Source organism: Lithobates pipiens, unplaced genomic scaffold, assembly GCF_037356315.1.
Source record: "Lithobates pipiens isolate NorthernLeopardFrog02 unplaced genomic scaffold, aLitPip1_a1.2 Scaffold_3, whole genome shotgun sequence".
In the NCBI taxonomy this organism is placed as follows: Eukaryota; Metazoa; Chordata; class Amphibia; order Anura; family Ranidae; genus Lithobates; species Lithobates pipiens.
In genome coordinates this window covers 22,077,939-22,095,380 of record NW_027507790.1, presented here as the reverse complement: position 1 = coordinate 22,095,380, position 17,442 = coordinate 22,077,939, and the positions used below count along the sequence as shown (strand labels likewise).

At 38.2% G+C, this 17,442-nt stretch overlaps 1 protein-coding gene across 2 annotated transcripts in view; it reads right to left on the bottom strand.

Annotated features, from left to right (window-relative positions):
* Positions 1-17,442, bottom strand: part of SEZ6L (seizure related 6 homolog like) — a 614,672-nt gene that overhangs the window by 290,878 nt on the left and 306,352 nt on the right. For both annotated transcript variants that reach the window (XM_077461365.1, XM_077461364.1), the window contains 2 exons: positions 14,106-14,819; positions 12,084-12,217 (listed from right to left, as the gene is read on the bottom strand). In XM_077461365.1, coding sequence (XP_077317491.1) covers positions 12,084-12,217; positions 14,106-14,819 — 848 coding nt within the window. The remainder of the gene's footprint in view (positions 1-12,083; positions 12,218-14,105; positions 14,820-17,442) is intronic.

The following is a 17,442-nucleotide window of genomic DNA, read 5'->3' as shown; positions in this document are numbered from 1 at the left end:
CTAAATATAAAACTTTGACAAGAGTGCATATGTTGCATTTTGCTACTCTAAATTCAAAAGATAAACTCAGAATAAACAAGGTAAATGCAATCGTGCAATTAACTGCCTACCTTCTTTGTGACATTCCTCAGCAAGCTGTTACGACAGTCTGCAAATACCCTATTCTTTATTTCAATTTATTATTGCTGCTACAAAACAGGCAGCACTTTTTTTTTATTAGATAGATTAGTGAAGGATTAAAACTCCTGTCTGCATACTGTTGGGGAGATTTTCTCAAACTTCCCATCCCAGCTGTTCCATCTTTATCGGAAGATTTGACAACTGTAACATTTTACATTTGCCATCACTTTTCGTCCTGGTGGCAAAGGATAAATAGAGGGAATGATTCTACCTACTGGTGACAAAGACAGTAATAAAAATGTATAGGTTTTAACAACAAAATGTATTGGCTGTAAATGCATTTTGAAATCCTGATGCTTTAAAGAAAACCTGTCATAATAAAAACCTGAAGATTACCATGATCGATCAAGCCTTCTAAAATGCTATTTGCATGGTTGTCAAGCTGAACCCTTTACAATAGTTTGACTTGAAACAATTATGCACATACAAACCTCTGTCATTTCCATGATCTCCATAGTTGTTCTGGGTCAAAGACTCAAAACATTCTAATGCTAGTAGGTTAGCCTAATAGCAGGACAATCATATTATATGTCACATCATTTTTTTTAGAAGGAAATTAGCAATATCAGACCCTCTCTCCTAACAGGTTAACTTTAATATGAATATATCCACAGTGTCTGGTTTTACATAAGTAACTTGTGTAAGTCCACTGCCATCCTTAAATATCATTTACACATCTGATGGAATATCAATATTCATAAAGACTGAGCCTTTACTTTTGCTACATATTACATCTAGGTGAATGATGTGCCATTGTGTTATTATGGCTCTTCATTCAGTGTCAGTGACCAAGGAAAGTATTTCTTATCTCATTGCTGTAGATGAAAAGGAACGGGACTTTTCCTGGAGATGACCCATATGCTTCTGTGTCAATGCTTGTACAATCACAGGCTCCTAAAGAAACATTCCGTTTTATATCTTACACAAGGCTGACCCACATGCTGCTATCGCTATTGATGCAGGTATGCAGGGTCATGTACAATCCCAGTTATCTCCTCTTGTACGTTAAGAAAGCACTGATTACAGTCAAGTTACAACTGCAATGCTGTCACCACCTATCAGCCACCTACAAGGTGATCAGTTATGTTTACATGGCTTACATGGCTGGTCTTACACCAGGGTGGAAGAAGCTTGTGAGACTGGAATTACCAACATGTTTCATATACACTACACAAACAGTACTGGACATAACCCCTTGAGTGAAATGAACGTATGTACTGTGTGTGTGAATACAATTACAGACAATTAGAGATATACTGTAGTTAGTGAAATTGTATGATCTCCATTTTTCCTACAGATTTATGACAATTAGTGTTGTCTGGACTGGAATTATGATTATATTAATAGAATCAGTCTTATCTTAGCCGAAGATATTAATTAGTGCCATTCTTTAAAAATTGTATTGGATTGTGTATATTTCTTTCTATTGTATATTCAGGCAACCCATTGCTTTGATTCTAGCTATATTCAGGCAACTCATTGTTTTGCTTTCAGAGAATATATCTCAGTGTCAGGTACATTGTATTCCGATTCACAGACGTCTACATCTTGAAATAACATCTGCTGCTCTAGGTGCTTCGTGAAAATAATCCCCTATTTAGGAAAATTACTTTTGATTCTTAGCAAACTATATATTAAATGGTTTGATTTGGTAAAGATTGATAAACAAAATAGATTGTTTCTCAGTGTAGATCCATCATTGCATTGCAAACCTTTTTTTGACAAATTAAAATAAGCAATACTCCATGTAAACATATCTTTTGTTTAATTTGAATACTGGCTTAAAGAAGAATGTGGTCAGGTTACGTACATTCAAAAAGTTACTTAAAGTAATACTAAAGCTTTGTTTTTTCTAAAATACCAGTGCCCATCAGCTCAGCCTGCTGGGTAAGAGGGAGATCCCCGCTCTGTGTAACCTGGCAGCGCTCGTCCCTCCTTCCCCTCAGAAGCAGCCCAATGGACCCAGCAGTGGAATCCTTGGTAGGACCAGCCCTGGGCCCCTCTCCTCTGCCTCAGCTCATGGTACCTGGGTGGGTGCACCCTGTGGCTCAGCCCAGGATCGGCCCTGCAAAGCGGCCCCAGGGCAGGAGGCGTACTGGTAAATTTCCCGCTATCCGCTATTTAAAACCTAGGCATCTTTACTTGTGATCTTATATCCACCTACAGGTTCCATGCTGATACAGACAGAACACTGCTAGGCTGAGACCTAGCTTCAAATAAAACTCTGAAAGTAGCGATACACAGAAAATAATTTCATAGTCTGTGGAGATACAGTCATATATTGATCTGTATGTGATATATATGTAGATAGTAAACACAAAGTAAACACATAGTAAACACATGGCAGCATGCATAGCAAAATAAAGGGTGTATTAGTGGTGCACATGTGCGCCACAGTAATGCTTTGGTATAATAGAGGAATGCCTTGATAGTAACAGGCATGCAGTGGGTTAAAATATAGGGCTAATAACATAGGCTGGATTTGATAATAAGTAGGAAAAAATCTCAATCCTGTGACCACATGGGCAACAAATAGGTATTTGTGACAATATTAATGAAACAAACCAGTTGTAGCCATATGTTGACATCAGTTTGGCAATCATTGCAATGTGTAAAAAATGGGCAATTGTTGATACTGCACAGGAGACAAAAACAATCATTATGAAACAAACAATATGTGGGCAACAAATGGGCAATTGAGATAATTCATGGGCAGGAAATGGGCAATCATAGCAAAGTATGGGCAAACAAACATGTAATCATAACAATATGGCAACAAAGAGAACATTGTTACAGTATGTGGGCATCCCAAGGGCTGCGGTTGCAACATGTGGGAAACCAATAAGCAATCATAAAAATATATGACCAAGAATACAGAGGCAGGAAATAAGCAATTGCAACAATGGGCAACAAAAAGGCAATCATTTCACAATTTGATCAGCAAATGGGAAGTCGTGGCGATACTTGGGCAAGAAACATGCAATGACAACAATATGCAGCTAACAGTCAATACAAAACACAGGAAACAAACAGCCAATTGGGAAAATATTAGGAGGATTAATGAGCGTTAGTGGCAATACATGGACAACAAACATGCAATTATCACAATACATGGAAATAAAACAGATAGTCATTACAATATGCAAACAACAAACAGGAAATCATGATAATACATGAACAATAAATGAGCAATTGTAACAATATGCATCAAATAATGAATCCTTGCAATACATGCTCAACAAATGGGCAATAGTTAAAGTTGGCCATGTTCCTTGCAACATATATGATCGTGTTCCCATGTTCTGTGCAGTGAAAACTCTGTTTTGCTCATCCTACTACTGAGACAAACATTAGAAAATAACTGCACGGACATGCAGATTCATGAGCTATCATCAGGGCCGCGGCGATAAGGGAGTACCACTGTCCTCCTATATAGGATCTGGGCCAGCAGGGGGGCCCAGGTGACAGGGGGAATCAGATTTGGGCAGGGAGGGTGATCAGTGTGGTTGGGGAGGAAATTACTAGAAAAGATCCCCAATGTGTCTCTCCCTGAAGCATAGAAATCAAAGGTTACAGAGTGATTTCTGTTCAATCTACTGTCCAGTGCAGCAAAGGCTGCAGAAAAAGGGATGGAGGAATCTATGTCCACAGTTCTTTTCTCTGTCTCAAAAGTTAAATATCAGGGGTCTAACTAATTGTTCTGAGAAAGAGAGGGCAGTCCCCTGAAACGCAGTTCTGTCATTCACACAATCCCATGAGGTTGAAAGGCCGACTTCTGGACTCTTTTTATCTTACATACTACTAATCCATGTTGGTTTGTGAAAATAATTTGTAATTCCTTAATTCCGCAATAAAGAACTGGAGGTAATGTACTAGGAGTTTGCAACCTTTTTTGTCATTTGTGCATGTATCAACTATTTTTTTGTGGCCTGAAAGACCATGTCACCAGACCTTTTTGAAGAAAAATCTTTCTAAAAAGTTTATATGTGCATTTAAAAACATATTATGCATGTTATTTACCTGTAAAAACTTCCTTTTTGTAGATACCCAAAAACGCTGAGACTGCTGCTGTAGCCACCATCTTGGATGTGATGTCAGCAACCCCAGCAGACTCAGAGCTTTCACTTAAGTAAAGTATTAAAGTAAAGTATCCTCCCCTGGCAGCCTCAGAGATTTAACTTAAGTAAAGTATTAAAGTAAAGTATCCTCCCCTGGCAGCTACATATAAAAATTGAGGGAAAGGGCAAAGCAGCTACGCCATCACAGAGAGCAATTAAACACTATCATATGAGGAGAGGGCTATGATGTGCAGGAGGGAGGGGGCTATGCTAAGAAACTGACTAGTCAATTATTTTAGCAAAGTTCAAAGGCGCATTGAAAGTGAATAAAAAATAATTTTCATGAAAAAGTAAGCAATTCAAATACTTGATTTCTCTGTGCAATGTTTAAGTTGATAACAGGGTTTCTTTAAGCATGACCATAAGTTAGAAAAATTCTACTTAGTGACAACTTTCCTTTAACTTAGGTTATAACATATTTTAGATACCACCATTTCACCTACAGTTTTATTGCTGATAATGATTTAGAACTTGTGTATCCATGATATTTATAGCAGTTCCACAAATGATTCTCTGGAGGCATGTCCTTTTAGACCTTGCTTTATGTATCAGGACACAAGCACAAAATTAAATCACCACAAGAGTGAATTTCAGCATGCTTAATGGTAGCTGCATAAACGTTATCAGCCTCTTATTAAAAAGACTGTCTACTACAATAATTTTAGTTCCAGATTGCTGCTATAGTTTGAGTAATAAATAATAGATTTATCCATTCCAAAGCAAGATTGCTTTAGCTGCTATAACAAAGGTTTTAACATAAAAGTTAAATATAGACAAGATAAAATACCTTACAGATTCTTAGTGCTTAGTGCTTAGTGCTTAGTGCATATGCCAAAAGTTGTTTGACATATTAGCTATATGTTAACTGACAGATTCAAAACCGTTATTCATTTTTACATTGACATTCATTTCAACTATCTGCAGGGAAAGAAAACTTTTTAAATGCCACCTACTCTTCTTCTAAGACAAGGGTTACCGATGCGATGAGCAACTGGCTTCCATGGTCAATGACTCTGGCCAGCCCTCTCCCCCTCCCATGCCTCACTGTTAGTTACCTATAATAACCGTGGGTCAATTCCATTTGTGCCATCCTGTGCTTTTGGGATCTACGTAAATTTTTCCTGACTGTCCCTTGCTGCATGTTCTCCATCCAAGGGCCTAACAGGTAATCTCACTACCGATACCTTCTCTATGCCTGCCTAGCAATTTAGATACCCCGGTGGTGATGTCCACCTATTGGCCCTTTACTCTCAACTAATATATTTTAGTTCATTAATTTTATTCAGAGCATCTTTATATTTTGCGTTTCAACCCTCTGTTGCTAGGTTCACCTCCGGGACTGCTCGGGGAGACTCTTCTCTGGCGCCCTTTGTTGGGGAATTTCCTTGTGGGGCGTTTGGTTGGGCAAGCCCCGCCCCCAGCTCTGGGCCGCTACAGGATACAGGACAGTGTAACCTTTTATCACCCTGATGCTCACCACACCAGGGCTATTCATGTTTTTTTTTTTATTTGGATGCATCAACTGAGCTATATTACAGGGTCAGTATGTACAAAAAACTTTCCATTATCATTTTTTTTGATGTTACAACACCTTGTTTTGTATATATTAGCCATATGTTCATCTCATACTGCTTTCTTCCCTGTAGAAGAGTTGAAATACTCGAAATGTGTCTGAATACTTACCTGTATCTGCTCTTTATGTTCCCTGTTTATTGCATCCTTTTCTCTTTTAATACACTTGGTAATGTTCTGTATATTTATGTAGGTTGATCTTCCTACACACTCTATACCACTTGTCTGTAATAAATATTCAAATGCATTATACTACTTAGTAGTTGTTCCTTCCCCTTAAAAGTCCCCAAGAGGTACTTTTTTGGTATACACAGTATGATGCAGAAGGGGGTGAAATATTTTTAGAGTTATTTCTATTAAAGAACTCACCAGATTTTGGATTTACCAAAGCTTTGTACAGGATATTAGAGGCATCCAAGATACCTACTCTGCAGATACACCCTAAAACCCAATTCCAGCCAAAAGAAATTAACTTTTGCTTCTTATCTGTGTTCCAGGTTGGGAGAGTTCTCCTCATTTCACATTCATTTGATGTTAGACAGAACAGAAATTGAGTCTTTTTTAATGGGGAACAAGAAAAAATAATTTTCTAGTGAGGAAGATTTAGAAACTGTCCGGATGTAATTGCTCTTAGTGATCCCATTAGGGAAATTTCCCTTCGCTTCTTGTTCAGGGTGTCAGACAGAATAGGAAGTGGAGTGAAATCTCTCCAAAAAGCCCCAGAGTAAAAGTTACTCAGTTCGGACTGCGACAGCATTGAAAGCCTTTTAGAGGTTCTATCCGTTTCCAGTGCCTGCCCAAGACAAGGTGCTGCCTGGGACCAATAATGAAATGCTGCCCCCCCAAAAAAATAAAAATAAAATCACACCCACCAAAAGGCCCCCACATTCATTATTTTATATCAGGATAACTAAAATTAAATTAAATCTTTGAGGTGCTGTAGGAGCGGTAAATACACCGCTCCTAAAACGCCCCTGCCCATTAAAATCAATGGGCAGCATCTCTGAACCATTGGCAAAGCACTGCTGCAGTGGCGTTTTGCCGGCAGTTTTAACCCTTCTTCGGCTGCTGGTGGGGGTTAAAAGCTAGTGACCAAAAAGCACCGCAAAAACTATGGTAAAGCATAGCAACACCTCAGTGTGAAAGTAGCATTACTGACAATCTGATTAATCAACTGACAATCTCATCTATCTTGAAAAGAAAGGGAGTTGAAGCACAGCAGTAATTAACCTCTTTTATGCCTGTTCCCAATAAAATTCACCACTATTATACCACTATTAGAAGCCCTTAAAATCATACAAGTAATTTTATAGTTTGTATGTAAAAAAAGCATTTTTCTTTTGTAAATCTGCGTGATCATTTACAAACAGCACAGAAGAAAAAGCCTCATCAAAGTGTTTCCAGGGAAAACATGGGTATAATAGAAAGATCAGTCACATTCAATCCAGCTTAAGTCCCTTATAAAAAGAAAAATCTTTGAGAGAAATCACTTGAAGTTGTACTACTAACCAACCTAACTAACCTTGTTTTTCAGATAGGCAAAGAAGCTGCCCAGGCTCAGCTCACACTTTGTCATGGGCACAGCCGCACAGGCAGCTCTCCTCAGACCCTTCCTTCCCTCACGCTGGAGATGGAAGATGGAAGAGGTGGGTGGATAAATTGATTGCCGCGGAAGCTGAGTGCTGTGAATGCTGGGGCGGCTGCGGCCTATGACATCACTGGTTGCTAGACACCGGGCGGCAGGCGATTCTAACAACCAGTGCAGGAGACAGCACACAGTGCACAGCCGACCAGCATCTGCTCTGCTCCTGAGAGTCATGCTGACTGATCCGGGATTCCTGGTGGTAACTTATTTTTGGCCTGGCTGCCGCCCCCTGTTAAATGCCGCCTGGAGTCATGGTCCCTTTGGATCCCATGGTAGGGCCGGCCCTGTCCGTTTCCCACTTTATAAAAAACAAAAAGAAGGTTTGGCTTTAAGTTTAGTGGGTCTATTTTCCTCTCCTACTACCTAGTATGTTTCCACACAGGCCTCATATGCAGCAAAGAACCACTCATCACTTCCTGTACTGTAACAACGCCACAAATCTAAACACTTGAATTTGCGGAGAATTGGGCAGCGGTGAATAGGTCTGTGATGCATTTGAGATATACTGTAGAGAATGATATGTAGGAGTGGCTGGGAAAACCCATACACGTTTTATAGAACTGTGAACTTGTGCTTAAGTCTACTTAACCACTGTGCTCACCCAATAAAATAATAAAAAAATATTTTATGGAAAAAATGCATTAAATATACTGATCTTTACCAAACATTCTGTCTGCCATTTAATGTGTGGGTAAGGTTATACTTCTGAAGAATTCTGAGTTGCCCAAATTTTATAAGAAAATGCTTCTGCACTATGTTTGAGCTTGAACTCATGAGATTTGAGTTACTCTGCATTCCCCAGGATTCCCGGAAGAAACCTGACATCAATTCTTCTGAAGTACAGAAGTCAGGGGAAAAGTAGGTATGTTTGTGTGTACAATGTGTAAAATGTACACATTGTACAAATGTGTACATTTTTTGCCCTGCAGGTTTTTTTTTTCTCTGTATAGCAAGGTCCACTTTAACAAATCATTTATTGTGACTCCAGCTCTATACTGTGCAATAGAAGTCCTAGCACAGGTTTCATTTGATGACAAGTCAAGACACTAGAGTGTTTTTTTTTTTTTATGTAAAGATGGCCATTCATAAAGAAAAAGGTATCATTAAAATTTTACAAGCATAAAATATCTTAATCAAACGTATTTGATTTTTATTTATTGCGGCAGATCCACTGAAAGTTCTACTTCATAAAGTGCAGTGCAGCTCATGCATTCACGGTGGGCAGCTGGCTGTGAAGCCACAAGGAAACACAACCAGCTGCCCACATAAACATGGTGATGGTGGGGACCCGAAGACTGGCAAAGAACTGGTTTGGGTGTGGATGGCATTGGACCTTTGGACAGGTGAGTATCCTTATATTAAAAGTCAGCAGCTATGTATTTGTTTCTGCTGATTTTTCTTTTTTTCAAACAGGGGAAAGAACCATTTTAAGGGAACGTATAGCCAAAGCTTGTTTGGCTGTACTTCTATGGATCACAGGAGTGCAGTCTGTTCTGCACTCCTGTGAAACATTTTCAGCTGACAGTGGGCTACAGCTTGCTGTTGGCTAACATCACTCAGTTGGTCCAGGCTTCGGAAAAATCCTGACCATGTGTTCTGGATCCACCAAGATGCCTGGACCAGCACCTGGCTAAGCTTTAAAGCGATTCACTGAGCCAGCTGTTCCTACCCCCTCCACAGCCCAGCGCTCCAGTGAGTAATGAAGGGGAGAACAGAGATCCCTGACTGACATTCATGGCTCTCTGCTCAGAACAGAGGGGAACTGAGTGATCAGCTGTGTTTGATTGCTCAGTTCTCTGGGTAGAGCCTGCGGGGGATAGCTGCAGAACCATGCTGCAGCCTTCTAGGTGAGTTGATTCTCATGCTTATCTTTTAAGGAAGGTGCCCTCAGTGGCTGTGAAACATCAGTGTTTCTTCTTATTCTTTGGTGGAGCAAAAATGTCTTGTCCTTAACTTTTATTTATGAGGTGCTGGTGAAAATCTGTAGTTTGGGCTATGTGCTTGATGGCACCACTCATCATTTCATCACTGATGTTTTGGTCCATTGCTATAGGGAGTGTACTAGATTGTGGGAATGTATGTATTGAAAAATAGGTGCATGTTTTTTTCTGTGTTCTGGTACATTAGAAGTCTGTTCATTTGAATGGGCTGCCTTAACACATTGTATGATAGGGTGCGCATGTTAACACAAAGCCCTCCTTAGACTGGGCCGTTTGTCATAATGAGCTATTACAGTTTGAATTCAGTTTTGAAACCTATCCTTTAGATTGGCTGTTATTTCATTCAGTTGCCCTTCAGTGTTTCATTCTTGTTTTCCTAGTTATTCTTTATCTGCTTTTTGCAAAAAGCTTGAGAGGAAGGTTTGAAAATGTAACAAAGATAAGAAGGAAAGGAACTTATAATTTTTCATGTACTTTTCATCACCTTCGGTGTAAACGTTGACAATATAGCTGTCGATGTGAATACTGCGAGATATATTTTAACACAGGAATGAAATAGCAAAAGAAATACAAACATAATGATGTTGTTCATGTGGACAAACAAGCAAATTAAAGAAGATTTGCTTGGATACCTGCAGGGTGCTCTTTTCTCCTTCCTACTTGCAGTAGGAAAGACATAATAAAAACAGATCTCAGACTGGTAAACTAAATTCAGTCTTTTTATTTGTGTGATACTTTGTTTGCATGCATTTTATCTATTCCTAGGTACATGGCCCCTCTTATATTTATCAACATGGTAATAGGCAATAGAAATAAATAAAAGCTAACGTTTCTCACCAGAACATGTCCTTTTTGCTATCCTTTTAAAATATGGACACTAGGGCCTATTTATACATATTTTCACACAAGATTAATGCAACATTCACCCAGAATTCACACATTTTCCCAATAGAATCCAAATTTAAAAATGTGTTAATATTGTGTGAAACTTGTATGACTAGCTAATGCAGTATGAATTGTGTGGAATTGTGCAGAAAACAGTAAAGCAGTATATGAGTTGACTATATGAAAATATTATATATTTTTTTTTAAATGGCAGTTAAGTTTTAGGTCTAGGGGTCTGAAATCTGACTCAATTTGTTTTTAACTGTAGTGTGCTCCAAGAAACATATAGTATTAGAAAAGTACAGGGTGTTGTCAGTGGTGGAACCACTCAATAGAGGGATTTAAATTTTTTTCAGGAAAATAATAAATTCCTTATTGCTTTATCTTACCATGTACTAGATGCCAAAATATACATATATGCTGATGAAAAAAGGTAAAACAATAAAAGAGTGATGAGATTCTCCAGTATAGGTTTATTATTCAAAAGCTAGAAAATGATGACTAATGTGAGGCTGAAAAAAAAGCTTAAAGTGTTTGTTAACCCCCAAAAAAATACAGATCCTGGTCCCTTAAAGTAGATTAAACAGCACAATGCCCCTCTCTAAACTGTAAAAATCCTCCCTGAACCTGCCACTTCTTGTATCCTCCTCTGCACACTGACCACGAAAATCAGGACTGCTGAGCCCTGAACACTGTGGTCAGCGTACGCCCCTTCATTATCCGCAACCCTGATCTCAGCTCTCCTCTCTCCCTCTCATCCCCTCCTCCCTGCCTATCAGCTCTGTGTCTGTGTCTCTGTCTCAGCCCCCCATCCCCACCGCTATTAGTACAAATAAAGAAATTAGAAAATGTCACTGCCTGCCGCTCTATTATAGGCAGGCATAGCATACTGTATTAGTCTTTTATAAAAACGAGGGTTGTAAATAGAGATTTAGCGTGATCTTCAGGCCAGTCACGTAACTCTCGGTCGGTCTCTAGGGCTACCGCAGAAGGGGCTGAGTGGCTAAGTGCTCTCCGGGACTGACGCCAAAGGGAGATCTTGGCCCCTCCTGCAGAAGTCATGTATTGGAGCTGTAAAGCAGCTGCGAGTTATGTCACCGGCCTGAAGATCGCTCTAAAATGATATTTACAAGCCTTGTTTTTTATAAAAGACAGGTACAGTGTGCTGTGCCTGCCTACAATAGAGAGGCTGTCGGCGATTTATCTATATGGGTTAACAAACACGCAATGCAGATATAATTTAATGCATATTATATCTTATTAATAAGTCATTGTTGTAAAAGTTTCGGGTAGTTCAAGTTAGCTAATAAAAATCTTCAAATAATAAAAGAGAATTTATTCAGAATTATTTACAATTTATATTGTAATATATACCTACAATGATCTCCTGGCATGACTGACAGTATAATGGTCAACAATATCAAAACTTGGATATAGAAACATATATGCAAACCTAAATAGAGAAAAAAAAAAACAATGACATTTGCTAGAAAGACTAACACACTTGATAGTATTTATATAGTAATATTGGGCACACGATTAGTAATTCTGTAAAGAAATGTCAGTGAATCCAGAAGAATAAAGACATTGCTCAAGTCCAAGCAAAGTACTACATAGCTCTTCTAGGCTTAGACTGCTTTTTATTCCTATATAGCTACTAGCTGTAGCTAGCTGTACTAGTTGTATTTTTTTGTGGCATATTAGATAAGACTTAAAAATAGGTGGAGACATTTCAGTTCTTACCTGTAGTTCCACTCCATAGCCCATGTAGACTGTGATATTGTAAGCGCATTCCAGGTAGTTTTGAAAAGGAAGTGGAGGGTAGTCTGTTGAGTCAATGTATCCTTCTGGTTCGAAGAAGTTCACACTGCATTGAACTACATACAAATCCTTATTAGCGACATTTAGTACAATGTGATATATAAAGATAGCATTTTAAAAGGTCTTAACATTCTTATCAAATGGAAATACTGGGGCTCTAGAGGTCGACCTTTTCAATGAAGCCCTGCATTTTTTTTTCTAAAGTGTTGGGGAACATGCAAATAAATGTACTGCTCATATGTATGTCATGAACTGAAGTGCCTACCTCTTGTGGTAATAAGGCCTACAGATCTTACACATTAAAAAACAGCGGTTTCGTTCTTGACTACATGTGTTTTTGCATCTTACAATAGCTTTTAATGTATCCATGCAATTACACAATTGCGCATCACATCTGACTTTAACAGATTTGGTAATTATCAAATATTAAGATATTTTTTGAGAAGAAACTGTAGGGAAATAATTATTTGCTGTAATGATGAAATAATAAATAATACAAAAAATGGCACTTCTGCGCAGTGACGCTTAATTGGCTCACCAGGCATACGGTTTGGTATTCCAAGGGCTGTGTTCATTCAATAAAAGACAAAGGAGAAATGGATGCAATGCATAAAATAGGAAAACATTTAAATTCCATCCTTCATGAAAAAACTTCTGAGTTTCATACAAAAGTCACTAGATAAAATGATTTATGGAGCATATTTTTAAATTAGTGAATCAGATTAGTGAATTAAAGTGTTACTAAACCCAGAACCCGCATTCACTATATCTGGTCTCCCACAGCAGAACATGGAACAATAGTTTTAGTAAATATAAGCTGATAAATACCTTTTCTCATCAGCAGTATATTCAGTAGCAGCCTTGTGACTTTTATCAGTTCCTAGTAAAACTTGGAGAAGGAGTTTTTATTCTCCCTTGATCCTATGTCTGGACAGTGCTGATTGGCTCTGTGCTGATCACATGCACCCCCCCAAGAAAAAAAAAACTATCTAGCAATACACACCAAACTGAGCATGTGCAGCCCATCCCTAGTTCTGTAAATATCAGGTTATATTTTGTAGACAGTGGAAGAAGAGGAGGATCAAAGAGACAGGATCAAACAGCCTTTATACACAATGCAAAGGATTAATCCCTTAGGTTCCACCGTGAGCATAACAAGAATGCTTTACTGCACCTACAGACTGATTTTACTGTTGTGGGTTTAGTAACACTTTAAGCAAACATTCTCTGCAGGTGAATCTCCCAGGTCCATGTGTTTTATATGATAGTGATTGATTCTCTAGAGAATGTTTGGTGAAAGTCACATTCACAGCTTTAAAAAATGGACACCCCTTTTTATAGTGTAAAATGTAATCTTGTTAATCAATGAAATGATTTAGCAAGCTAGCTAGAAAGGTACTAATTTAATAAACGTATTCAGTAAAGGTGGGCGATAATCCGTTTTAACCAAGCAGATTTCAGCTGCAATCTGTCTACATTCCCCTGCAGATTAAAATCAGATTTCTAGTTAATGTGAAAAATGGCAGTGCATTGCTTGGTGCATAATGTTATTATAGACAACAAAGCTATTAAATATTATGACATTTGGCAAAAACCATTTACATCTTTTAGTCCCACTTCATGAAACGTATAGTACACATTTGTAAAACAAAGGACAGACAAAAACATATGCACAGTAATAGGGTATACTGTAGATATACTGTGATAATATACTTGAGCAGTTTAGCCTCCACTTTTAGTGGTCTGAATGACCAAATCTACCTACCCAGTAGTGCCTAGCATATACTCACAAATAAAGGTAATAGGAGCTGAAATGGCTTTTAGGAAAAAGCTAAGTGGATAATGAAAGTTGCTATTAATGTTAGCAGCACAAAAAGCACATTAAACAGAGATAAAAATACAGCAATAAACAGAGGCGATTGCCACTGTATAAGTATTTAATACCTGGACTCTGCTCTGTTGTGATGACAGTTGTTGTTATTATAGTAGATGTGGTGGTATCTTGGTTTTCCTCTCCTGCATTCAAATCACGGTCTGCATAATGTGTCCTAAAAGGCTCATCTGCCTGCAAAGAAGTGTTGATATCTCCTACAGATAATTTTATGGAATCCTGATTATGGGGCATTGAAGGTTGGGATGTATATGGTGCCAGCTGGAAAGGGTGGCGAGGAATGGAACCACTATGTCTTCTTCTGTTTATCCATAATGGAAACTCTGGGATATGTTCCTTTACCTCTCGAGTTTCAGAAGATAAATCCTTCAGTGCAGGGGACACATCTGATGATATGGATGACAAAGATGCTGATGATAATATGCTGGCACTTGATTCTACCAGTCTTCCAGAGACAGTTGGGATTATTTGTGGCCTCAAACGTTTCCTTGCTATATTTAATTGTTTTAAAGATGGAGGCTTTTTCCTAGTTGGCATTGTTTGGTTATCTGCAAAATCTGGAGTGGAGCTTGGTGTTTGCTGCTTACGGAGTAACACTTCACTTTGTGCTTCTGAGTCTAAGAGCTCTTCTCCTGAGTGAGGAGCACTTTGGGATCCCATATCCTTCAGTCTGGTGTTTTCCTTTCCAATTTTGCTGCTGAAAAGTTCCACGGGGACCATTTCCAATACACTTGTTGGGATGGGGTTCTTTAGGATTTTTCCATCTACTGAAATACAAAGATTTAACATTGATTCCATACTTGTTTAATGTGATTTTCTCTCATAAACACAACTACAGTTCACTGCATAAATGTCAAAAATTTTACCTTGAAAATATTATTCAAATAATGCATTCACTGGTCATTTGACTTGAGTGTACCTTTTGACCAAGGTATCAGGGGTGTCCAAACTGTGCTTGTTGCATGTAAGTATTGTAGATATGTGGGGGCACATGAAATATTTCAGGAAACTGCTATTCAGAAACAGAGCGGGATTTTAGATGGGCACGGTTTGGCAGATGAAACACTGCCTGACAGAGACATGGATATGTGTTGTGCAACACTTCATCCATGTCAGTGTACTGATAGACACTCTGTTTATTGAAAGTTGGGACTACAGTTCAACTTAATTTATTTGTCCTTTGGAATATTGTGATTCTACATTGCTTCAAAAGACAACTGTAGAGATATCAATATACTTTCCCACCATGGTAGAAATCAGTGCATACTAGAGCATTATGACATTAACCTGCAGGGGGACTTTTTTTTATTAAAACCAGAGTTTACCACTACTTTAAAAGCATGTAAAGGCTTAAATGAACAAGTTATTCGCTACAGATAACACATTTACTAAACAACTCTAGAAAAGAGCATTATAATTGCTTGCCTAAAATAAATTGTTAAATCGTTTAGCAGTAGCAGGAGTTTGTACTTCTTACTTCCTTCTTGGTCAGGTTTTTGAAATACAACAGGGTGCTAAAGCTGCTAAGAGCTCATAAAAAATAACATAAAATCATACAGCAGTTAAACATGGTGCTATAAATGGCCTAGTAACCATTTTTTTATGAAAGAATGTTGGTGACAGAGGGAGGATATTGTATCAGGCCATCCATGCTGCTGATATCCTATAGTGGCACATTGGCTTCTGTGCCCATAATGCCAATACTGCCTTTAAAGTGTGTCTAAACCCGAGATACAACAATGTAATATTTTACAGCCAGTCCTTGTAACTGCATTCCTTTTGTTTTCTTTATGCCCTTTCCCATTATTTTTACTTGGCGATCTTGCCAGTAACACACTTTCTGTCTTAGGATGACAATGCTCACTCACTGCACTATATCTATAGAGGTACAGGGTTGCCACACTTGGACCACAACTACATAACACCTCTTACGTTCCACTTCTCCGTAACTGGAGGAGGGGCTCTGTAGTAAAGGTAGATGGCCTAGGCTGATAACGCTGCAAAGTTCTTCAGTTCATTGTTAGGGTTTACATACCCTTTAAGCTAATACAAGTTAAAACTAAAGGAGGTAACATGAAGCTACGTACCAACAATAAAAAAAAAATATTCACCATTTATCAAATTGAAGTATGGGTTTGTGTCATCTGTGGAATATATCTGGTACATAATTTTGTCAAAAACTATTATGCTGGATCTACCATACATTTTGAATAATATCCTACATGATAAAAGAACAATTCTTTCTCTCCATATGTAGCCTCCAAATTGCTGGGTTTACAATGCTAACCCGTTAATCAATGTGGTTTTACTCTCACAGCATGTCCTCCACTAATACATTGCCATCAACAAGACATAGTCAGCAGGGGTGCTGTTGATTGCTTGTACCTCTGGAGCTTCTTATTACCTTAAAGCATAAAATCTCAAATACAAGCTGACATATGAAAAGGTGATTCCAACTTTCAGAAATATATATATATATATATATAAACATTTTTATTCATGATACTGAATAAAATAAATAGTTACCTATCTGCATTGTGTACCGACATAATTTAACCATCACACTTTTATTTTCTGTATGTTCAATCTTCCGGGGCACCAAAATAGTGCACTTATTTTTACCTATAGACAAGCATAACACAGCCACCATTTACAATATATTTTTACCTAGAGACAAGTGTAACCCAGCCACCATTTACAATATATTTTTACCTAGAGACAAGTGTAACCCAGCCACCATTTACAATATATTTTTACCTAGAGACAAGTGTAACCCAGCCACCATTTACAATATATTTTTACCTGGGCACAAGTGTAACCCAACCACCATTTACAATATATTTTTACCTAGAGACAAGCGTAACCCAGCCACCAATTACAATGTAATCAGTAACCTAAAGGGTAGACATTTGTGTGCTATTTTCAGGTCAGGGACTTGGAAGATAATCTTCTGCTCCAACAAACTTCAGTCAAATATATGACCTTTATAAGTCTCCAGTTGTGGGTTTGCCACTGGCACTACAAAAGAGAAACCTTCCTGTTTACAGTGGAAAATCTGTAAGGTCAGTGCTACTCAATGTTTAGGTGGAGATGTGCCACCCTCTAACCCTCTTGTTTTGAATTGTACTGTTGGTGTAGTGTCTCCCTATATTGTAAAGTGCTGTGCAAACTGTTGGCGTTATATGCAGTTGTGCTCATAAGTTTACATACCCTGGCAGAATTTATGATTTCTTGGCCATTGTTCAGAGAATATGAATGATAACACAAAATTTTTTCTTTCACTGATGGTTAGTGTTTGGCTTAAGCCATTTATTATCAATCAACTGTGTTTACTCTTTTTAATTTATAATCACAACAGAAACTACCCAAATGACCCTGATCAAAAGTTTA